Consider the following 25029-nt stretch of genomic DNA (forward strand, 5'->3'; position numbering starts at 1 on the left):
AGCAGCACATATGGCTGCTGAAAATTCAGCTTTGCCATTACAAAATAAATTACATTTCAAAATAATACAAAAGAAGCTATTATAAATTGTAATAATCACAATATTACTGTTTTGCTGTATATTTTTTCGCAAATAAATGCAGCATTGGTGAGCATAAGAGACATAAGCATTACAAAGTCCTACTGACCCCAAAGTTTTGAACAGTACTATTTAATAAAAAGTAAATAAACAGTACTGTTTAAATTGTATTCCTTACCGCTGTTTGATTTAGATTTTTGAATTCACTTTATTTGAACATAAATCTACTTATTTTTCTATACTGATCTTACACTGCTGTTTTAGCTTTCTAATATTCTGGTTTATTTGCCTAAAAATTAAAATTATGTCATTTATTCACTTTCATGTCATTCTAAAGCTCTCAGACTTTATTCCCTTTGTTGAACACAAAGGAAGATAATTTGAAGAATGTTGGTAATCAAAAAGATTTGTTGATTATTGACTTCGATTGTATGGATTGTATGTGTTCCACAGAAGAATCTCATAGGTTTGAATCTACATGAAGGCGAGTAAATGATTATAGAATCAATTGATTGTGTCGCTCTGGATGGATCTAAGCATCTGCTAAATGAATAAATGTAAATATAATGCTGTGTATCATCAGTACAGCTTCACTATTAACGCTGCAGATGGATTATCTGAGAACAAACCGCTTTAATTGGGTTATATTCTCATCTGATCTTTCTTTTTTTTCAATCTCTTGGTCATTTCATTTTAAAATTGCCGAACTGATGATTGACACTCAGGGGTCTGAGTGGAGATCCAAAGATGGAAAGATGAAAATAGACAAGTGTGCTCTTTTGCTAAGTGTCTGCGCAGAAGAGGCCACTCTTACAGCTTTATATGGAAAAACACATAGATTGCTCAAGTATCTGTTCTCTGTTGCCCATGTCATTGGAGAAGGAATTGTTTACGCAAACTGCATCTCTACAACAGCAGCCTACGTTGCCATTTCAAACAGACCGGCACTGGTACATTACAAATTTATCTGGAACAGAGCTCATTTAGTCAGACTGAAACACGATTCCAGCTCAAGCCTGTCCAGAACCACACAGCCATGTTCCACTTGTGTTACTCCGCTATTGAACTTCAGTGGACATCCATGCCGAGGATGTTGTTGTTGTCGATATACTTTGAGAATTTTCATAGCACTACAGCAATAAACCTGAGAAGGTATGAAAAACTTAGAACTGCTTGATTGACTGTTTTCATGGTAAACGTTGTGGCACATTTTCTCTCCTCTTTTGCTCTTGTCCTGTATACATAAAACATGCTGCAGTGTCAGAGCCTATCAAAAGAGGTTACACAGTATAAATTTTTCACACACTTGTGTGACTGCTTTGCTTGCGTGTGACACTCAGGGCTATCACAGATCCCACATGTGTCTATATGCAGGATATGTTCCCCAGTCACCCATGTGCTGCAGTATATGCTCCTGACCAGCAGAGGATGATATCTTCTTTAGCCTCTGTCCTGCTTCACTGTGCAAATGCTCAAGTGCAAATATATATATATATATATTGAGTGCTTGTCTCACTGCTCTAGGCCAGTTCACAAACAAATAAAAAGTGAACAAAGTTTTGGGACTCAAACTTTAGCTGTCAAAAGTGTAGAAACAATGTGCCAAAAAGGCTTCAGTTTAAATGTTTTGGCGTCTCAATGGGTTGACTTCCAGAGTTTTTCTCCCATGACACTGAATTAAAACAACACAAATCTTCTTTAACATCCTTCAGATCAACCATAAAGCACTGAATAGTAAACTGTACATTGCCACTGGGGAATAGTGTGAATGCTGTAGACTGGTGGGTAGGTTTGCTTTGCTGCAGTGTAGTCACTCCACAGGATCACTTTAATTATAGGACCAAGGAAAACTTTCATGCAAATACATGAAAGGCACCATCTCATTGTTTTTATGTCTCCCAGGCTCAACTTTTTTCGAGACGTGCCCAATTTCCGCGTGCTGGCCTGTGGAGGCGATGGATCAGTGGGGTGGATTTTGGACTGTATTGGTGAGTACAGATCAGCAATCAGTGTTTTCCAGAGCTGTAATAATTAACACTGTTCGTTTCGCGGGATAGACCATCAGCCTAATGTAGAAGTTTATATGGTACATGCATAAGTATCATGTACTCGCTTTGGGATTTCTCACACGACAGTATTTCAGCTGCTCTGTACAGAAAATAAAATGATTTCTTGTTTGCTAAATATCACTTTCATCTTTCAAGATTAGTTTTTAATGATATGAGCAAAGAAAACACCTTCATTTGAGATACAGATCTTATACTGACCGTCTAGTTTGATTGCACTTTATATTTCCTGCTATTTTGCATCTGCATTTCCCCTAGGAGATAAATAAAGCATGTCAACCAATTCATCGACAAAGATTCTAACATTAGGACATCCTTCCATGTGGTACTTGACTCTTATTTAAGGCACATATAATCGTAACATTTAACCGTCAGAAAGATTGTTCACAAATCATTGTTTCTAGGAAGCGCATTGACTCATCTGTGACCTCTTTCATATGAGTGAATGCAGATATAATGGCCTGTCTTTCCCCCTCCTGACAGCCGTATTGATGTTAATGGAGGAGCGCTGGAGAGGAACCTGTGTGGGCGGTGGTAGATATCGCTGCTAAGTGCTGATTTAGAATCAACTTGGTCTCCAAACCTTTGGCTCGAAATTGCAACTGGCTGACAGTACTGCAACCTGAACTTAGATCAGAAGTGATGTGCTCTTTATCCCTTTAGAGACTCTTTAGCCTGGCAAATTGAGGAGGACAGGGACGCATGTGGGAGTTTGTCCTCCTAACAGCCCTAAAGTGATGATATAGGAGCAGCTTTTGAATGAGAGCCGCTCTGTGATCAGTCCTTGCTTGTTGTTCACCCACACGAGTTTGACTGGTATTAGAAAATGTCTGCTGCTGACGATTACTCAGAGAGCCCCTGCGGTTAGACAGTACATCACGCCATACGGACCAGCACTGAAAACAACGTCCCCGCAGTCCCTGTGCACATAGCAATGAACCACACAGGGACCATCAGCGTGAGGACAGAAAGATACAGTTCATCATGTTGCCTCTCTTCGGCAGATAGCACACACTGCTGTGTGTCTCAGAACAAGAGAAACAAACAAAATGTATTGTGAATTATTGTGAGGAATGATACACATTGATGTATGAAGCACTAGCCAATGCTGTATGCCTAACTTCAGTGCCTTTTAAAGGAGAAGTAAGATCAGGGTCCAGTTGCATAAACATAGCCACTATGTTAAGACTGTGTCTTAAGAACTTGTTTGACCAACTATTAGTTAGCCAAGAGGTAAGCAGACTTAATTTTTGGATTCAAATTAGACCATTCTCCTTTTTTATAACTGACTTCAAAAAGTTATGACCAGTCTTGAAGAAAAAAAAATTGACGACTAACTAATTTAAGCGTTTTATGCAACTGACCCCAGGGTCTTCAACCAGGTCAACGAATTTTTAAAAAAGAGTGTAATATATATTCCATATTAGTGCATTTAGGGGCCGTTCACATGTCGCGCCTAAAAACGCGTGGAAAATGCTAGGCGTGCCGCTTTCTGCTTTTTTCCAAAGCGTTCGGGCACTTGCTCTCCGGAGGCTTCTGCCATTGCTAAGCAACCATGCCCTGCGCTCTCCATGAAGAAGCGGAGGTTTCAGCAAAGGATAAATGGATTTGCAGCACTAAAAATCGCTTGCAGTAGCTCTGCTGCTAAATTTATTTAAAAATGGCTATCCCTGTACAGCTATGATCAGCCGTTACTTCATCTTGGCTGAGCTTTCAATGTTGTTATGGGAAAGGATGAAGCTGATTGGTTGGTTCTTGTCACATGACCCACGGTGCGCGCTTGCGGCATTCTGAAAAGTTGAAATGTTTTTATCTCGATGCGGCGCGGACGCCCTTGGAAAAAATGAGCACCGCGTCGCTTCCATTATGAGCGTGCCTAAGTTTGAAATAACGAACTTGAGCGCGCAAAAGCCGTGTTGCCAACTTCTTTCAATGGAAAGTAGTTAAAGCCGGTTTGAAAAGTCACTAAATGTCGCTAGATGACATCATGCGCTAATTAGCATATTCATGACATCATCGCGTCCTATTTCCTTTTACATTTGTTTGTCTCTCTGTGACTACATTTTAATTTAGTCAAATTCGCAATAAAACTGTTTTCATTTATATATTTTACTGTTTCTGTTGTCAGACAGTAGGATAAATATGAAATAGTGACTGAAACGTGGCCCTTTAAGACTACATATTGACCAGCTATCCCTTCCAAGATGTTTATCTGCACAAAAATCCTGATTTATAATTGAGCCGTCGTCTGATGAAATCAAATACACATAAGATAAAACAAGACAAAGACAATTAATGTGCTGTGATTTTGGCTATATTTGCATGTAAAATTAGAGAAGCAACATAATATCTGTTTTAACTGAAAGCGCCGCTCATCTGAGCCTCTCTCTGAACACAACAGACGCAGAGAAAGAGGTGTGTGCGCGCACAGGGAAAGCAAGATCTCGCGCTCGTGTGGCAGTAACATTGAGCCATAGAGACTCGCTAAGGTTTGTCCAAGAAGTCGCTAGATTTGTCGCAAAGTCGCTTTTTTGGAAAAAAGTCACTAGGGGGGGTCTGAAAAGTCGCTAAATCTAGCGACAAAGTCACTAAATTGGCAACACTGCGCAAAAGACGCGATATGTGAACGGAGAAAAAAAAGTTTTTAAGAAATTACTACTTATAATCAGCAAGGATGCATTAAATTGATCAAAAGTAGTTTTACAAAAGATATCTGTTTCCAATAAATGCAGTTCTTTTGAATTTTCTATTCATTGAAGAATCCTGAAAGCAGTACAACTGTAGTCAACATTGATGGCAACCAAATCATCATTTTGATAGGATCATGTGACACTTGAAGACTGGAGTAATGGCTGCTGAAAATTTTGCCTTACCATCACAGGAATAAATTATGTTTTATAATATGTTAAAATATAAATTATATTTTAAATTGTAATAATATTTCACAATATTACTGTTTTTAATTAAATAAAAGCAGCCTTGATGAGCATAAGAGATTTCTTTCAAAACCTCAAACTTTTGAACATTATTGTACATGCATGCAAATCCATTAAATATAATCATAATTTATGTCCAAGTTAAATATGTGCTTTCAATTTATTTTTACTTACAGTAATATATTTTAATGTGGGTTGAAAATATTTTGAAACAAATTTATCTTATTGAGGTATAAAGGTATAATGCATATTTAAAAATTTTTCCACAAAAAATTTAATAATTAAAAAAATCAAAATTAAAAGGAGAATTTTTTGTTTTCTAACACTCCCCCATGTTCCGTTATTAAGCCAAACAAATAGTCCCACCCCAAATATACAGTGAAATGTTGAGCCAGTGTTGCTATATCAGGCCGCTGTGCAATGTTTTGAGCACCGCAGAGCCCCATTGTTTACACTTTTCAAGGAACTCTGCACATTAAACTGGAATAATAGAGAGTGTTTTAACATGAAAATGACACACAGCAGCTTTAACAGCTCTCTTTGTTTCTCAACAGATAAGGCCAATTTTGCTCGGCATCCGCCTGTTGCGATCCTGCCACTGGGTACCGGGAATGACCTCGCTCGCTGTCTGCGCTGGGGTGGAGGTGAGGAATAAATAAGAGACTGTCCACCAGCAGCTGGAGGAAATTACTAAAGGCCTTTGAAATGAAACTTAAAGGGCTTTCCTTCACGGAACCACTCGAGATTAGGCTTTGAATTCTTTGAATCTGAACGCAATCCGGTATAAACCCTTCAAAAGGATTTTGAGACTGCTTTCTTTTAAACATTTCCACGCACACCCCCCAACAGAAGGTCAGACTGTAATGATCAAACTTGATCGTAGTTAGCTGAATGCTCCAGTCACATGAATGAAAGAGCAGGATTTGTTGAGACCACACTTGAATTCAGGTATTTGATACTGTAATCTTTATCATACAGATGACCGTGACAAGCACTTGCCCAGTTAAACCAATTTCAGTAAAAACCTGAAGGGATAGTCCACCCAAAAAAGGAAAATTCTCTCATCATTTGTCTTCAGCACAAAAGGAGAACTCTTGATTAATGTACTGGGCCAGTTTGACCAAACAGTTGCTGGTAGCCATTGACTTCTATACCAGCAACCAGCATTCTTTTTTAGTGTTCAGCAGAGTAAAGAAACTCGTACAGGTAAGGAACAACTTTAAAATGAGTAAATGGCGACACAGTTTTCATTTTTGGGTGAACTATCCCATTAAACTTATTTATCTTAGTTAGATACCAAGGCAACTTTTCACATTTAAAATAAGCTGAGCTTTTTCAACTGTATTTACATAATTATGTATATTTCATTTTATTTTAGCTATATTACCAAAAATCATTTTCAGTAGTTTTAGTTAATAACAACACTGTTAAGAGGTGTTAGAGGCATTTTTAACAAGAGATAAATAAACTATTCTTTGAGTGTATATATAGACTTGCCAGTCATTTGCCAACAAGAGACCTGCACTGTTTCATTCCTGTGTGATTACATATGCTTGTTCTTGATTAGATATGTGGGTTTATTCAGTAGTTATGATGGAATGATATGCATCAGTGAGCCTGCATCTGCTTTTAAGGCAGGTGTGGATGGCCTTGTACAGGCTGCTGAATTAATTGGCCTCGTATTAGTGTTTCCTGTGTGAGCATGTGTGTGGTTTGTGCAAAAAGGTAAGGTTTTGCATAAATGCCTTCTTAATTTAATTTGGATGGTAGGCTGTTTTTTTTTTCTCCATGCGAGTTGATTGACTTTGAAACACGTGTAGCACCTGTAGTCAGTGCAGAGGTGCCATGTGAGCGTCCGTTCATGTAACGTTCGCCTGGAAGCATCTGCATGTCTGGTTCAGAAAGGCAGAGTGAGCACCGGGTGTCATCACACATGTGATATTTTACTCCTTGGGTTGCCAGGCGGGAGCCAGGACCCCCCTGACTCACAGCATGTCGGCTGGCCATCGTTAAGAGATGGCGCTTCTTATGATGGCAACATAACAAGTAGACTCTGTATCCTTCCCATTACAGTTAGGAAGTAATTGCAGTTCGATCACCTCAGGGAACCTTTCTAAGGATCCCTTCATGTAATTTGGAAGGGTTGCCAGGCATTGACAAAATCCTCTCAGGTCATGGTGTTCATCCCCTTGATGTAATGCAGTAGACAATTTGAATTAGTCTTTTTTTTATTGTACACTTTAATTCAAAAGTTTGGGATTAGTAAGATTTTTAATGGAGTCTCTTATGCTCAAGGCTGTATTTATTTGATCAAAAATACAGAAAAAACTGTAATATTGTGAAATATTATTGCAATTTCTAATATTGGTTTGCTATTTTAATATACTTTAAAATATAATTTATTTCTGTGATCCAGTTTTCAGTGTCACATGATCCTTCAGAAATCATTCTAATATGCTGATTTATTATCAGTGTTGAAACTGATTTGCTGCTTAATATTTTTTTTGGAACCTATGATACATTTTCCTTTGATTCTTTGATTAATGAAAAGTTATAAAGAACAGCTTTTCTAACAATATAAGTCTTTACTATCACTTTTTATCCATTTAACATATCATTACTGAAAAAAAGTATTAATTTCTTTTTTTTTTCTTTTTTTAAGTACTTAAAATAATGTAAAAAATGTACATTCAAATTTACTGACCCCAAACGTTTGAATAGTAGTGTATATTGTAACACAAAATTTATATTTCGAATAAACACTGTTCTTTTGATCAAAGAATCCTGAAAAAAGTATCACAGGTCCCAAAAAAATATTAAGCAGCACAACAGTTTCCAACATTGATTATAAATCAGCATATTAGAATGATTACCGAAGGATCATGTGACACTGAAGACTGGAGTAAAGTATATTTTTAAGTATATTAAAATAGAAAACGGTTGTTTTAAATTGCAGTAATATTTCACAAAATTACAGTGTTTTCTGTATTTTTGATAAAATAGATACAGCCTTGATGAGCATAAGAAACTTCTTTAAAAAGCATTAGAAATCTTACTGATCCCAAACTTTTGAATGGTAGTGTAAACATACAAAACAAAATTCGAATGTTGTGGTCCTCAAACAGCCATTACCGTCCTCTTATTCAGCAATATAAAATGAATGAATAATGAAGTTACAAATCTATCCACACAAAATAAATGACAACCAATATGCTTAAAAGAAAAGCATAGAAGGATTTCTAGGTCTAAATTATTATAAAATTATTTTCATACATTTTCTGCCCATTTTACAGAAACAGTATTTAAAGAATAATGTTTTATGAAAAACATTGGTCATTCTCATCTCAATCTTATAGTTTTGATTAGAATACATCACATCTTGTTTTAGCACACCTGAAGCTCAAATTTCCGAAAATTTGGTATACATATATAGTCAGAACTTCTGTAGTACTCTCCATTGGAAATGAATAAACTTGTCATTTGTCAAAGAAAAGGCTGCTTTATACTGTCACAGCATTGTGTTACTTAGGCATGTTTAATCATTCGATCTCGCTGTGCTGAAGTTTTAATTAAGCCATGTTAACCTTGGATTTGAGATAATGCGAGTCTTTCATTGTCACAAGTAGAACAAAAGTTGAATTGTGCTTGTTTTATTCTTCTTTTCTATGTGTGGACACTTGCACACTCTTGTTCATAGATAAAGAGAAGCTTTTGTGCTTTTCTTCATGTGTGAGGCTGCAACAGTAACAACATCCACACATCAGTTCACGTCTTTATATGTTATGTAGGTTCATGCAGTGTCTGTGTTGTGATTGACAGGCTATGAAGGAGGCAGTCTGGTCAAGTTCCTCAGGGATATCGAGCACAGCACCGAATTGCTGCTTGACCGCTGGAACATCGACATTGTCCCTGATGATAAGGAGGAGAAGGGCGACCCTGTGCCCTACAGCATAGTGAACAACTACTTCTCCATTGGAGTGGTGAGAACATACTACACTTTTACACAAATGCTTACAGCTCAGAGAGACTCAACATCAGAACTCCTGAAAGAGCCGTTATATTAAACCTCCTCCTTCTATCCACACTCATTCATCAGACGAAATCTCTTGCTCCCCATTATGAGAGTGTACTTTTACCAAAGCCTGAGGCTAAACTGCTCTTTAAAGTAATTTGTGATTAATTAAACGTTGTTTTCTCATGTAGCATTAGAATTAATTATAATTGTCAGGGGAACAACAACATGTTCCAACTTTGCTGATGTGATTTACTGCGTCTGAAAGAGTGTCATGCCTGTGACTCTGTGTATTATTGCACAGAATTCTCCTTCTCACACACAGTTGCTTAGCAACCCTCTTCTGTTCAAATGTTATATCCCATGTTGTTGCTATAATCAAGCACTTATTATCAGAGCAGTTAAATGTCGATTCAATATCTTTTTTCTTTTTTGACAAAAAAAAATCTTCCTTTCACAGAGTAGTTACATAATCTTTTCTACTTCTTTTTATATACCAGCTTGTGGGGCAGATTATATAACAAATAAATAAGTGTTGTTGTTTTTTAAAGTGGTTTTTGCCAGATGGATAGATGGTCACTTTCTATTACTGTAAGAAGTTACTGACGTAGAAGTTGCTGAAAAGGTCCCGAATAAAATGAGAGGAAAACTAAATTCAAAGATTCAGGAGTGAATGCCAATGAGGTTATTTGCAGATCGGGCTGAATTTCTGTTCTTTCGCTGGCACCGTCTGGCCACACAGGGGCCAGGTGAGTCTCCGTGAGCCTGTCGTCCTCCCCTTGTTTAGCTAATGATTAATTTCTGTCCTGTTTTTAGAACCCCTCACTATAAATAGTAAGTCTGAAAAATGTCCAATATTCTATTATAATCAGCCAAATCCCAGGTGTGTTAGATGACTGCTGTTTTATCTCGCTGAAATGTGCCAAGTAGTCAGGCCACATTTAGAATGGCCAGAAATAGTGCTGCGACCTGAAACGGGCCACCTGACCTGGTTGAAATGGGTGTGAAGAGTGGCAGGAGGCACATATAAGCTTTTACGCAAGGTGGCATGGAGGAATGCGCCACTTCGGGGCTGTTATGTAACTCGGCTTAGTGTCCCGCTGTCTCTGTGTTCATCAGCCAATGACACGGACCACATAAGAGTTATTGTTGTAGAAGCCTTGAAAAATTGTTGTTGGATTGTGCAAATAATACATCTAGCATTCTAGCTCTATAGGATATATAATGCATATGTAATGATTAGCAGACCTCAGTACCTTATACTTCATGTACATTAATGTTTTTGAAAGAAGTCTCTTATGCTCACTTTTTATTTGATCAAAAATACAGTCAAATCTGTAGTATTATAAAATATTGTTAGAATTTAAAAGAAATGTTTTCTATTTTGATATATTTTAAAATGTAATTTATTCCTGTGACTTATTTACCTATTTATGATAAATAATATGCTCTAAAATAATTAAGTACTAATGAACAGCCAATATGTTAATAACAGGCATGCTAATAAGCAACTAGTTTATAGTGAGAATTGGTCCCTACACTAAAGAGTTACCATTTGTGTCAGTTCAAATACAGAAACACTGCAAAGACGCAGCTGTTTGTTCTGGTCAGGTTTGTGTCAGCCCATCTGATGATACAGTGTGGTGGTTTGAAGAGGCTGGGTAACGTGAAGGAGTGCTGACTGTGAATGGACAATGGCCTATACTGTGAACCCTGAGTCTTGTGATGGGGGTGGACTGACTGTGCCATGTGGGTCCTTGCGTGTCTTGGAACTAATGCTACTTCTCACAAGACAGCAATATATTAAAAACTGTCTGGTGAGTTGGATATTTTCTTTTAAGCTGTAGTCTCTTTTTTGGATTTAAAAAATACAGAGAAAACTAAAAGATAGACAGTTGTAGGTTAATAATTTATTCTGTCATAATTTATTCACTCTCATGTTGTTCCAAACCTGTATGACTTTGTATTTTAAAATATTTCGAGAAATGTGCCCATACAATAAAAGTCAGTGGGATCCAATGTAGTTTGGACCCAAACATTATTCAAAATAACTTCTTTTGTGTTCTGCAATTGAAAAAAAGTTATACAAGTTTGAAACATGAGGGTGAGTAAATGATGATTGAACTGTCCCTTTAATATCTCTAAAAAGTGTAAACATCCAGACATTGCTGTATTTATTGTTGTAATTACGTTTGGTGGTGCTAGTGGCTTCTGCTTTAAACTATTTCAGATATGAAACTCTGTCATATCATAACTGACTATTCATGAATGAATGATAGCAGTACAGTACCTAATAATGCATGCTTTGATGGTTGCAGTTGATTGGATTTCAGTATGATGGACTGCTCTGAGGATGCAGGCAATATTGTAGGGGGCCTTTGGTGCCTGAACTCACGATGCTGTGGTGTATGGTGCAATGTGGCATAGCACTGGAGCACAGGGACAGGGTGCTGCGAGTCCAGGAGGACAGGACAGATGGCTCTGCATTGGGCGCCACTGACACCTGAGTAAAGCAGTGCCATGACTCATGCACTGATGTAATCATTAGTAATGCTGTTTCAGCCTTCAACATTTTCCAGTCACTATCCATAGAGGTTGCCATGGCGTTTGTGGTTTTCAGGCCGCCATCACCAGGGTTATGTATTTCATCATTTGTGAAATTCAGAGAGCTCATTTTCTCTTTAGCTAACTAATATCCATGTGGAAAGAAATATTATAGGGATAGTCCAACCAAAAATGAAGCATTAACTCATCCTGATGCTGTTCCAGATCTATATGACTTTCTTTTTTTGTGAAACTCCAACAGATTTTTTGAAACATCAACTGTCTTTTTGAGTCCACATAATGCTAACTAAGGAACCCTCAAAGTTGACGTTTCAAAATCACACTTAATGGACAAGATTTAAGCACATTGTGAAACTTTTGTGAGAAGTGACAATCCTCTGTGCTTACGCATCACTATACGTGACATTATGTTATGCTAATGTTGTATGATATACCAGTACTAAAAAGGTATTGCGATACCCTGTCTTTAAAAATGGTACTCATGCGCTATCACACACCCAATGCTCGTGCACTGAAAGCCGCCTCTCTCAGACAGCATAAGTGATTGCAAATTCAGATCTTTCACCACTTATTGTGCTTTAACGGACAAGTATACAAACAATTATGCTCGTCTTATGAGTGAACTGAATGTAAACAGTTGGGAAAAAATGCATGTGTACCAATAAATCGGATCCGACCAGTTCTTAAAGTGACAGCAGGCTAATATTCTGGCTGCTGTCTGTATCAATAATCTTAATCAAACAACAAAAGAAAAAGAGAAAATAATGCACTTGAAAAATCTTAACTGACTAAATTTAGTAGCTTTAAAAAGTATCAGTGTATGAATGTTTAAGTCATACAATTAAGACTATGCAGTGCTTTACTTTTTCATTTTGATTACTTTATTCAATGTCTGTTTTATCTCTTACTTGAATACAACTGTTGAATAGTCCTGCTGTACCTAAAACATTGTTTATTTAATTTATCTATTTTTATGTTGTTTTATTGTATTTATCCTTTTGTTTGTTTCTTGCATCTCTGTTAATTAGGGCTGCCCTCTAATAGTTGGCTAACCGTTAGTTGACGAGAAGAGGCTTTGTCGACCAAAATTGTATTATTAGTCGCTTAGTCGCAGAAAAAAAATCCACAAGAAGTGGCGTAGTCACGCAATCCGTGAAGGGCAGATCGTTAATGGCTGGTCAATGGAAGTATAGTACATCAGGCAGGACATCCAAACGCTCACCTATCATTCATCGACCTCCAATATGGCTTTTCATCTGAAAGATGTATGTAGTAGCAACTTTACATGGCCACTCAATCTAATGTTAACCTAGAGAAATGTGTGCTATTCAAGTGTCTGTGTGGAGTGTGGAAGTGGAAGTGGATTGAAAATAGCACTCACTGCATGACAGATGGAGGCGCCAGTGCACTCACTTGCTCTTAAAATACTCCGTCATTTTTGCTCATACAGATAAGAGTAATACATCTTTCGAATCTGTAAACACTCTACGTTTATTTGTGTGCACTCACAAAAACAACAAAACATTGCACATTTTTTTGCGTGCGCTTGAGCACTTATTAGGCTATAGGTAATTAAAGGCTCATTATTATGATTTATATGGTTTATTAATAAACATGCGACTAATAGTTGACTAATGCTTAAAATGAATGACTACTAGTCGACCAGAAAAATCTTTAGTCGAGGGCAGTCCTACTGTTATTATTAATAACACAAAGATAAAAATAACAAAAATGACTGAATCATGATATAAACACACTGGTCAAGTGAGAGCTTTTTTTAATTAATAGATAAAATAATGAACTATAATTTCCATGAGGGTCATTTATAATTTAATTACTTTTCCTGTTGCTTTATGTTTTTGTTATAGTATCGGTTCAGTAGTAGTATTGAGATATTTTAGTCAGGTATCGTATTAAAGTAAAAATGTTGCTATTGTGACGACTGTAACACCCCTGTGGACTGTTTGTTGTGGTTTCTTCCCCTTGTGTTGGTTTAGCCCGTCTAATTATTAGTTAATCACCTCATTGTGCTCACCTGTCGGTCCCTCGTTAACTGCCCTATATCTGTTCCTGTCTCTTGTGTTCTAGGTTGTCGGTTATTGTGAATGTTACCCTGTGCGTGCGTGCGTGCATTAACTATCCTTCTCATCCTGCCTGCCTCCAAACACCGTGATCGTGACAGAATAACCGACCCAAAAGTACAGTATAGCGGCGTCTTTTCCCTCGTTTGTTTTGTCCAGTTTTTGCCCATTTTTATTTCCTTTTTATGGCTTACCCCGCCTGTCCCATGGCCCGGCCAGCCAGCTTTGCGGGTGAGGCAGCCTTTGGCAGCGGGTTCTTGCTGCAATGTTCCCGCTACCTGGAGATGCAACCACACCTGTTTGTGACTGAGCGGGCCAAAGTGTCATTCATTATCTTGTTGCTGTCTGGACGAGCCTTGCAGTGGGCTGAAGCCTTGTGGACTGCACAGAACCCGGGGATTCACTCGCTGGAGGGTTTTGTGAGACACTTCCGGGAGGTATTCGGCCAATCGACTACTCCACCTGGGCTCCTAGCTCCCTCGCCTCCACCGTCACCCATCGATCCATCAGCTCCACCGTGCTCCCTCGTCCCTCCGGCTCCGCCTTGGTTGGGCGTCGATCCGCCGCCATTGGTCGGCCCCTTGGAGTTGGTGGACGTTCCTCCACCTTAGCTCCTCCCTCCGTTGGCTCCACCGTGGGCCGCTATTATAGCTGTGGCCAGGGTCCCACCTGGCTCCTCCTGCTCCGGTTCCCTCCTGTCGTCTCCCTGGCTCCTGCTTCCATCGTCACCTCCCTGGACTCTGTTAGCCGTTCTCCTCCTGGAAGTCCGTCCTCTGCCGAAACCTCCACCTGTCTGCTCTGCCTGCCAGCCCTTTGCCTTCCCCTGTCACCATCTCACATCCACTGCCTTGTCCCCCTCCGCCCCTCCCTCTGTTTCTACGGTGCGAGGATGCACCTTCCGGGAGGGGGGAGTAATGTAACACCCCTGTGGACTGTTTGTTGTGGTTTCTTCCCCTTGTGTTGGTTTAGCCCGTCTAATTATTAGTTAATCACCTCATTGTGCTCACCTGTCGGTCCCTTGTTAACTGCCCTATCTGTTCCTGTCTCTTGTGTTCTAGTTTGTCGGTTATTGTGAATGTTACCCCGTGTGTGTGTCTGTCTCTACCTTGTACCTCGCTACATTAAATATCCTTGTCGTCCTCGTCATCCTGCCTGCCTCCACACGCCGTGATCGTGACAACGACACTACAGTGTGTTGGCATTTATCTAAAGTGTGAACTCTTGAACCTGCATTTCACAGTTTCCTGTAAGCCATTGTTTATAGTTTAAAATTAAATTATTAGTATTTTTCTAAAATATAATTACAGTTTTGCTTTAGAATGGATTTGTCAACTTGGGTTGTATGGATTATGTCATGTTAGCTTTGTGTGGATTTTGAAGCATCAACTTTAAAAAAAATCACAGGTTAGACATAATTATCTTTTATATAAATATCAAAAAATTAAATAGATATTGCTCACATTTATTTTTATGTTTTTAAGATACAGAATGTTATTCGTCTATTGTGTTTTTGATTATGTGTCTGCAATGAGAAACATTCATTTTTACCTTCGGTAACAAATGCAATAAGGTGCTAACATACAACACGCACAAGTCTGGCACTTGAGATTCAAAGCGGACTGGAACTAAAAAATCTGCGTTGACCACTTTCTCTCTGCTGCGGGCAGGAGCGGGACAGAATCTTGCAAAAGTTGGACTGAAAAATTCATCCCACACAGACCTCCTTTTCTGTAGCTCACCTAGTAGAGCTTGATTCTATAATTTTCAAGGTCTTGGGGTTTGATTTCTAGGGAACAAATTAAATAAATCAAAATGATCTACCAAATAAATGCATTATTAATTGCAGTGGTGCTGTTTGCTGTCTAATCCTATCTAATCACTGAAGAGCTCAAATCTGAGCACAGACAAGCTGCAAACATACAAATGTTTTAGGAAAATGTGCACTAGTTGGGCAGCTATCATTGACATGAAAACACTTTCTCCAGGTATGATAGACTTCTTTATATGAACCTTCACCCCAAACAGTACCAGTTGATAGTGGAGGGCAGTGCTTTACATCCATGAGAATCTGATTTCTGAGACATCTTAGCATGGCATTGCAATCCTGCTATGTGATCCAGTTCACCCGGAAAGAATCCTCAGGAAGAATTAAGGACAGCAAACACACATTCGTCAGCAACCATTTAAGACCTCTCGGCTTGGGAGAGGAAATCGAACCACCTCTCTTGACATCAACAACTTATCTGTGTGAGCCTTCACCCTCCCTTTGGCGATGGTGTTTGGAGAACTGCCATGCTGCCATCATGTTCTCTCTGGTGTGGTATCATGCACACCTATATCTCCAATGACACATTCAGTTCTGCTCTGGGACAGCAGTACGAGTTATTATGCTTCGTTTTGAAGACACACTGTCCCACTCATTTTTAAATAGTCTCTCTGCTAATTAAGATTACATTTGAGAATATTTCCTTTGTGTTTCAATGGACCCTTTCACAGACTGTAATGATGCATTTCCACAGTTATTAACCCTGTAAAATCTAGTAATACACTGACTGAGAGAGTGACAGCAAATTTGACATCTTTCTCTTTTCTGACCAACATAATCTATTTTTAGAAATGCTTAATGCCATTTTGGATTTTTCCTTTTGCTATTGGGGCAAATGGGAGCACAAAAAGTATATAGTTTATAGTTTTGTTCGCCACTAAAGTTTAGTTAGGTAAACTTCTATAGCAGGGCTGGCGAACTCCGGTCCTGGAGAGCCGCAGCCCTGCAGAGTACAGCTCCAACCCTAATTAAAACTCACCTGCCTGTAGCTTTCTGGTAACCTTTCAGACCTTGATTAGCTTGTTCAGGTGTGTTTGATTAGGGTTGAAGCAAAACTGTGCAGGGCTGCGGCTCTCCAGGACTGATGTTCACCACCCCTGTTCTATAGTGTAAAAGTTAAATGTGCTATCACTCACTCAGCCGTTGTATTGCAAACACTCACTTATTAGATTTATGGTGTGACAAACTGTAGAAATGTTGTCAAACTACTGCTTCTGAGAACTTCAGAAATGTGAAAGGGGTCTATTCTGTCATATTGTAATATGGCTGTGCTCATGCCGGTTCAATAGGTAGCTAAACAAACAACGGTTTGATTTATTCAACCTTTCAACCTTATCTATGTGATAAGAGTGTTTATTTTAGAGCCTGTCAATCTGTATATGTCTGTGTGTGTTTGTGTGCGTTGCATGTGTGTGTGTTTGGAGGGGTATAATACTGGCACGGACTGAAGGTCAGGGGAAGTATCAGTGACAGGAAGTGTTTGGCTGCCAGAATCAGACCAGGTTACCACCATAATGAATGGCCGTGCTGAGTGACACCTGGCCAGTCTTAAAGATAGAAGGAAAACAGGACACACCTCTCCATTCACCTCACACATGCGCTCCAGAGATGCATTTGTACAGTATTCAAATGATTCACTCCCACTCTTATGTGGACTTTAACACAAACACATTCCCGTTCTCACCATAAGTCCCATATGCACCTGCTCACGGCCATGCTGACAGGAGCACAGATGGGCACTGACTCAGTACAGTGCTACAATAACCCGGTGTGGACACACCAATCACGGTGACCTGAATATCACCTCGCTTAATACCCTTCACTTCTTCACCCCATCCATAGATACCGTCCCAGGAGGACAATATTTGTTTTTGAACCGAATTAATTGTTGAACTTCGCCCACTGGTGTGCAGAAGACGTCTAACTGTACATGATACAAACTCTGAGATGATGTACAGCCTTTAGCCCATTCAGATTAAGATTCAGAGCCAAGAACAGTTAAGCCCGCAGTTTCATTCCATAGGGACAGGATATGTCTTAGTGGAGGACATGGTGTCCCTGTCCTCCCATAGCGCACAGTTTTGGGATGAATCATAACATAACACCCCAGAAGATTTTTGTATCTGGGCAGCTAAACCTTTTGAAAATATACAATACAGATGGGAAACTGTGAAACTGAACAAGAGCTTTGCCTATGAGGGCTGTTTTGACATTCATTTATAAATGTGCCTGCACAAACTAAGGTTATTCTGTCTAATATTAGATTATTAGATGCATGTAAGTTTGAAATGTCAAGCTATTGGGGGAATTTTTTTTTTAATTAAACATTATGGCCTACATTTAAGAGCCTGATGACTCTTGTGCGCTGTTGTTTGGACATGAATGAGAATGAATGTGTTGATAAATTTAAAATGCACTGCAAGAACAAAATAAAAGTGATTATTCTGTTTTAAATATGGTTATTTTTCCTACAAAAATGCATCAATTCGCTATAGGAGACTTTGTTTATTTGTTGTTTGTTATCATTTAAAATGAGGATTTAATGAGGTCCTATTGCCTAAGAACACAAAAGGAAATAAAAACACCTTTGGACAGCAGCAGTACTTTTTGAGGACAGCTTCCTGGCGTGCATTAATTGTGTTACTCTTTCAAACGTGGCATTGTGCAGTGCCCATTCTGTGTCATGGTATTCACTGCAGTGATTGAAGTACAGTGCATTTTGTTCTCTTCCAATGTCACACGTGCCAGTTTGTGGAACACCTGCGAGGGCTTTCTGAGCATCGAAAAATGTCATTAGACATTGTCAATTCTGTTATATTTTAACCGACTTGAGTAATAGCAGACGTGCATAGACCTCAGCAGGTGATAGAACATTTTTAAATATCAGTATTATAGCATTGGTTTGGATATGTGAGGGATACAAGTCCATGCAGCCTCCCCAACCCCCCACACTTCCTGTACCCTCTCCCATATGAGCGCTGCAGCACCTGCAAGCACGGGCAGGAAGCCAGCGCAGGTGCTAACGTAGCATCGTCCGCTCGCAGCTTGATCGGCGTGCCAGCAGCTATCAGACCCTGAGAATCTCACAGTCGCATACTTCCTCCCTGTCTGAGTCTGTGACACGGTGAGCACTGCAGAGTGCCAGGATCCATCGTTATATTATACAGTGAAACTCTGAGACAGGTGTTACGTGTGTGTGTATGAACGTATTCAGGCTCGGGCCTAGTGAAGGATGTGGTGGCTTTGAGCTCTTCTGTCTTTTACATGTGCATGTGTAAATATAGAAATAATCAGTTACGGTTGCAGACCTGATTCGTCAATTAGTTCTTCTGTTTGCGCACTGTTGCTTTGATTTTAATCAGGGCTGCTTGACTGAGGGTGGATTCTGTTCTGGGTTGGAGCTGCAAGAGCAAACAACCTCTAGTGCTTTTAACCCACTGTTTGCTCACTTATGCTCTCAGCTGCCATTAGGTCCTCACAGGCAGAACTTCATATCGTTCAAGTTGACAGGATAATGGTTTTGAAGTAGATGATGTGGTCATTTTACTAAGCAAAGTGTTTAGAACTAAAAAAAATTTCTATTATGGCAGTGCTTTTAATAATCAGTGGTTGCTAAGGCAAGGGTTAGTGATTTGAACAAAATGCTAGTAATGATCTTTGGTGCTTAACTTGTCCTACACCATTTTGTGCTACCGAATGATACCTCAAACTGTGTGGCTTGTTAGTCGGCGCTGATAACCTCATGGCAGTGTGATGCGCTTCGTGCGTCCCTAGTTCAAGTCTCATGGACCTTTCCCGGTCCTGCCCCACTTTCTCTCTCTCACTTCACTTCCTGTCAATTAACTGTCCTATCAAAATAAAGGCTGAACCCCCCCCACAAAAAAGTGGCTTGTTAAAGAGTCATTAACTATTTTTCTAAGTAATTGGACTTCATTATGCTTCCATTACTCTAACTTGCTAAATCTGCTCTGGTATATTTATTATATTTTAGTGTTATTTTAATATTATTTAACAATTTTTATAATATTTTATAAATATTTAGAATTTTTTTATATTTTCAGTTGATTCTTAATTTTTGTTTAACTAGTAAATAAATGTTTTTTTTTAAATGTTTTTAAAAAATATTTTGAAATAGTTTTATTTATTTAAGTTTTAGTTTTAGTAATTTTAGCACTTCAGCTTAAACTTACTTCAGTCAGGTAGCATTTCAAATTTTATTGAATTGTTTTTCTATATATTTTTATATTTAAATTTTATTTTATTTGAATACAGATCTTTTTTAATAATAGTTTTTGTAGTTTTAGTTGATGATAACCACATTATATTTTTATAGCATTTGTATAATTGTAGTTTTTATTTTCAGTTTAGTTTTGAACCACAGCAAGTGCAGATAATGTATGATGATTGCATTCCAAAAAAAATAAAAATGATCTTATATATTTTTTCAATATTTTTTTATTTATTTGCCCTAATATTGAAAACATTTACCCTTGAAATTAATAAAATGAATAAGATCATTGATTTAAATTGACGTCATGACCCTACATTATTTTAATGCTAACATAAAAATTTATAAATGAATACTCGTGAATATTCGATGAGCGTTGTGGGATACTTATTTTTTCCTGTACTTGTTTGAGGCAGTTGATTTACCATCAACCTATGTTTTCATCTGACAGAAATATTTGCTTCCAGGAATATGTCTGGAGTTGTAGCAGAAAATACCTGGAATTTTTTTGTTAACGGATGGGTCTGATGAAGGGCACACTACTGCTATAAAAGCTTTGTTGTCTCTTGTCTTTGTCTGACTGTTCATTTTTGTTCTGGTCTTCAGAATCATCTTCTTTCATCCCCCCACCCCCAGCCTCTTCTGGTGTTCCTGGAAAGCCTCTTTCCTGCTGATACCATCACTTATTCATCCAGCTTCACTCTATTTTATTTTATTTTTTCATCAGACACTCTAGTGCTGTAGCCCCATTTCCAGGATTGTGTACTTTGTCCAGCAGGCCTATCTGCACGATCATCTTCCCCTCAGGCCACAGCAACAGAGCTGACAAGCAGAGCCTTCCCCCATTGCACATGAGCTCATGATGTGAAACAGGGACCTGTTAATACCTCAGAAGCTCTCCTCTTCTAGGGATGGCTATTTTTACTGCGCCAGAGAGAAAATCATCTCTCGAGAACCAATTTGAAATCATCAGTCTATAAACTCAATGAGCCAAGCTGTAAGGTTACCACTTTAACACTTTATGGTATTATGTTCAAATGATGGAACATTTTTCCTATTAGATATAATAGGAAAAATAATCATAATGCCTGAATGTTTATGCCTGATGAAGGTCGCATGACTGGTGTGTTTTAAAATTCGTATTGAAATTTGATTTGCAGACTTGTGCAGGATTCATCTATTTTTGTGAGATATTTTGACATAAAATAGAAAAATAAATAAAAATAGAAATATATTTAGATTATGATTTGATTATAATTCCTAAAATGTAATTATTTTTCATTCTTATTTTTTAGTTGAAATGTACACTGCCATCCAAAAGTGTGAGGTCAGTAAGTTGTTTTAATTATCAATTTTGAAAACAGTTAATATAGTTAATATGTTTGTGGAAACCTTGATACATGTTTGCAAGACTCTTTGATGAATCGAAAATTTAAAAAACAGCATTTATTTGAAATACTTTTTTTTGTAACAATTTAAAAGTTTCACTTTTGATCAGTTTAAGTCGTCTTTACTCAGTAATAGTACTAATAAGTAAATAAATAAAAACACTGACCCCAAACTTTTGAACAGTAGTACAGTACATACACTTGGAACCCTTGTGTGCTCAAATTGCACCATTTAACCTTCACAATTATACTTAAAAGCAGAGCTCACTGTTAGGGAGCTACTTTACGCGCCCTTTTCATCGAATATTTTTTATAGAATGTTGTGTGTATGCTTTTCTAGGAAACACGAGGGAACATTAGGAGAAACGTGTCCTGAAATGCAATTATATTATTAGGAACCCTTCCAAATAAACAAAGAGCTGAACTAATATAATTGATGCCACTTGAATCAAGTGCAGTGAAGTGTAAATTTTCTATATTACTGTATTATACAAAGTTGATTTGTAAACAAAGAAACATTGATTTAAGCCATCAAATAAATCAGATGTAGAAAAAAAACTACCTAAATTTGAGGAGCACCCCAGCATGAGTGTTTTCTGTGAGGGTGATCACAAAAGTAGTTATGAAGAGAAATTCAAATGATCAAATGTTGGTATATTATTGTTTTTTTGTCCACACCTCTACATAGTCTGGGTCTTGTCTAAGCAGCTTTATGGCTGTTATGTTTGGTCCAGGGGTGCTGTTTCATCTCAGCCCTGAACACTTGATTTAGGATGTGCACTCCTTCAGCCAACTGACAAGTGTCTGTAGCTCATTAGCCAGAGACTTAAAGCACTGTTTTATATGTTAACCTAAGAGAGGCATTTAACTTGTCTTTCCCTTTTTTTCTGTTTCACTTTTCAGGACGCATCCATAGCACATCGCTTCCACTTGATGAGGGAGAAACATCCAGAGAAGTTTAACAGCAGGTAAGAGAACATGCATTCATGAATGAATATATGGAGAAGACAAATGGAAATAAAAAAAAAGATGCTTATGAATGATGCAAGTGAGAAGAAACGACGTTACAATGTAACATCTGAGAAGGCACTAAAATCTTTACTAAAACCTAGTGTAATGAGGTTCTTTAGTAGGGAAGGAAGAAGTCGGGAATCAGCGTGACTGAGGCTCGGGTAATTTATTAAGCATCCCGTAGGAACAGCGAATACAAGCAGGCGCTCTGGCGCTGCAAAACAAACAAAACTTATATAGCACTTCTGCGGTTCTCTATGCCCAGGCCACAGTCTCTCCCCCACGAGTCCTCAGTCTGTCTCTCTCTCTCTCTGTTCCCCCTGAGGCCTTTTACGATCTCTCCAGGCCAATGTACAGCACTTTCCGTACCTCACGCTCTATCTCCTGGGCCAGGACCGCTCCAAGCCCCCTGTCCGATGCGTCCGTCTGCAGCAAGAAGGGGAGAGAAAAATCAGGAGAGTGCAGAAGTGGTCCACCACACAGAGCTGCCTTTACCTGGGTGAAAGCCTGCTGGCACAGCTCCGTCCACTGGACCGGGTCTGGGGCTTCCCTTTTAGTAAGGTCAGTCAGCGGGCTGGTGAGGTCCGAATAATTAGGTACAAACCTTTTGTAATATCCTGCCAGCCCCAGGAACTCCCTCACCTCCTTTTTGGTCTTGGGTCTCGGGCAGGTCGCAACCGCTGCCGTCTTACTAATTTGGGGACGCACCTGCCCGTGGCCCAAGTGGAAGCCCAGATACCGAACCTCCACCCGCCCAACCGCACACTTCTTCGGGTTGGCCGTCAGTCCGGCCCTTCTCAGCGTTCTCAGTTCGGCCCACACATGCTCCATATGCCGCTGCCAGTCGTTACTATAAATAATAATATCATCTAGATAAGCAGCAGCATATGTCGCATGTATGCCGAAGAATCTTATCCATGAGGTGCTGAAACGTGGACGGCGCCCTGAACAACCCGAACGGAAGCGTAACAAATTGGTGCAATCCGAACGGCGTGGTGAAGGCTGTTTTTTCTTTGGATAGAGGTAATAAGGGGATCTGCCAGTATCCTTTAGTTAAATCCAGTGTCGAATAAAAATAAGCTGCACCCAGCCGATCAAGCAGTTCGTCAACCCGCGGCATTGGATATGCGTCGAATTTCGACACCTGATTAACCTTGCGACAATCCACACAGAATCGTACCAAGCTGTCCGTTTTGGGTACCAAAACTATCGGGCTCGCCCAATCACTATGGGATTCTTCTATTACGCCCATCTCCAGCATCGCCTCTAATTCCGCCTGAACCACCTTTTTTTTGTGCTCAGGCAAACGATATGGCCGGTTTCTATGTGGTGCTGTATGAGGTCTGTTCGACCAGGTAGGGGCGAGAACACATCCGCGAGGGCGAGAGGTGATCTCCCCCTGGAGCCAGAGCTAGAGATTGCCGTTTAGTATTTACCTCTGGCCCGAGATCCTCCTCCCTACTGTCGCTAGCATCACTGACTCTGCCTCACTCCATTTTTTTAGGAGGTTGAGGTGATAAATCTGACGTGCCCCGCTCCTATCTGTCCGAATGACCTCATAATTAAGATCCCCAATTCGCCATGTGACCTCAAAGGGTCCTTGCCACTTGGAGAGTAATTTAGAGCTAGATGTAGGGAGCAATACAAGCACTTTCTCTCCCGGTGCAAATTTATGCAGCCTGGACCCCCTGTTGTACAGCCGGCTCTGCCTGTCCTGGGCCTGTAACAAATTCTCTGTTGACAGCCGCCCCAAGGTGTGGAGTTGATCTCAGGTCCAGCACGTATTGAATTTAATTTTGGCTTTCTGAAGGCCCGTCCTCCCAACTTTCTCTCAGGACGTCTAGCACCCCGCGGGGTTGACGCCCATAGAGAATCTCTAAGGGGGAGAACCCCCGTGGAGGCTTGGGGGACGTCCCGCACAGCGAACAAGAGGGGTTCCAGCCACCTGTCCCAATTTTTGGCGTCTTCGTGAACGAACTTCCGAATCATGGTTTTCAACATGCGATTAAACCGTTCCACCAGACCGTCTGTTTGTGGGTGGTAGACGCTGGTGCGAATCGACTTAATGCCCAATAATCCGTACAGTTCGCGTAACGTACGTGACATGAACGCCGTGCCTTGATCAGTGAGAATCTCCTTTGGGATTCCCACTCGGGAGATTAACCGAAACAGCGCGTCCGCCACACTTTCCGCCAAAATGTTGCGAAGCGCGACTGCTTCAGGGTATCGTGTTGCATAATCCACTAGGATTAACGCAAAGCGATGCCCGCGTGCCGACCGTTCTAATGGCCCGATGAGGTCCATACCAATTCTCTCGAAGGGGGCCTGCATTAGCGGTAAAGGGTGCAAAGGCGCTTTTGGGGAGGCCAATGGATTTACCAGCTGACATTCACGACAAGCTGCGTTCCACCTGCGCACATTCTCGTGAATGCCCGGCCAAAAGAATCGGGCCATGAGACGATTTAGTGTCGCTGCCTGTCCTAAATGTCCCGCCATTGGATTACAATGAGCCACCTGGAAAAGCATTTCCCGACGGCTTTTAGGTATCAACAATTGGGTTGTATCCTGCTTTGTCTGAGTGCCTTGTGTCACTCGGTACAACCGCTCTTTTAAAACAGCAAAATAGGGATACGAGAGCGGACGGTCGGGATGGAGAGGCTGCCCGTCGATGGTCTGAACCTGTTCAAATGCCCGTTTCAGGGACTCATCCTGGGACTGTTCCAGGGGGGAAATCATCACGTTCAGAGAGGCTTAGCCTCTCATTCGCGCTCCGTTCCCCCGGGTCAGTATCCCGTGGTCCCGGTTCAGCCTCCCCCACCTGCACGTCCGCTCCGGTCCC

The 25029-nt window shown here is 39.8% G+C and overlaps 1 protein-coding gene across 2 annotated transcripts in view; it reads left to right on the top strand.

The window, feature by feature from the left end:
- LOC107555347 (diacylglycerol kinase beta-like) overlaps positions 1-25029 on the top strand; it is a 142782-nt gene that overhangs the window by 75244 nt on the left and 42509 nt on the right. For both annotated transcript variants that reach the window (XM_016238101.1, XM_016238102.1), the window contains 4 exons: positions 1981-2066; positions 5635-5724; positions 8900-9060; positions 22083-22147. In XM_016238101.1, the coding sequence (XP_016093587.1) occupies positions 1981-2066; positions 5635-5724; positions 8900-9060; positions 22083-22147 (402 nt within the window). The remainder of the gene's footprint in view (positions 1-1980; positions 2067-5634; positions 5725-8899; positions 9061-22082; positions 22148-25029) is intronic.

The sequence above is a fragment of the Sinocyclocheilus grahami genome, unplaced genomic scaffold (genome assembly GCF_001515645.1).
Source record: "Sinocyclocheilus grahami isolate Dianchi unplaced genomic scaffold, SAMN03320097.WGS_v1.1 scaffold532.1, whole genome shotgun sequence".
Lineage (NCBI taxonomy): Eukaryota > Metazoa > Chordata > Actinopteri > Cypriniformes > Cyprinidae > Sinocyclocheilus > Sinocyclocheilus grahami.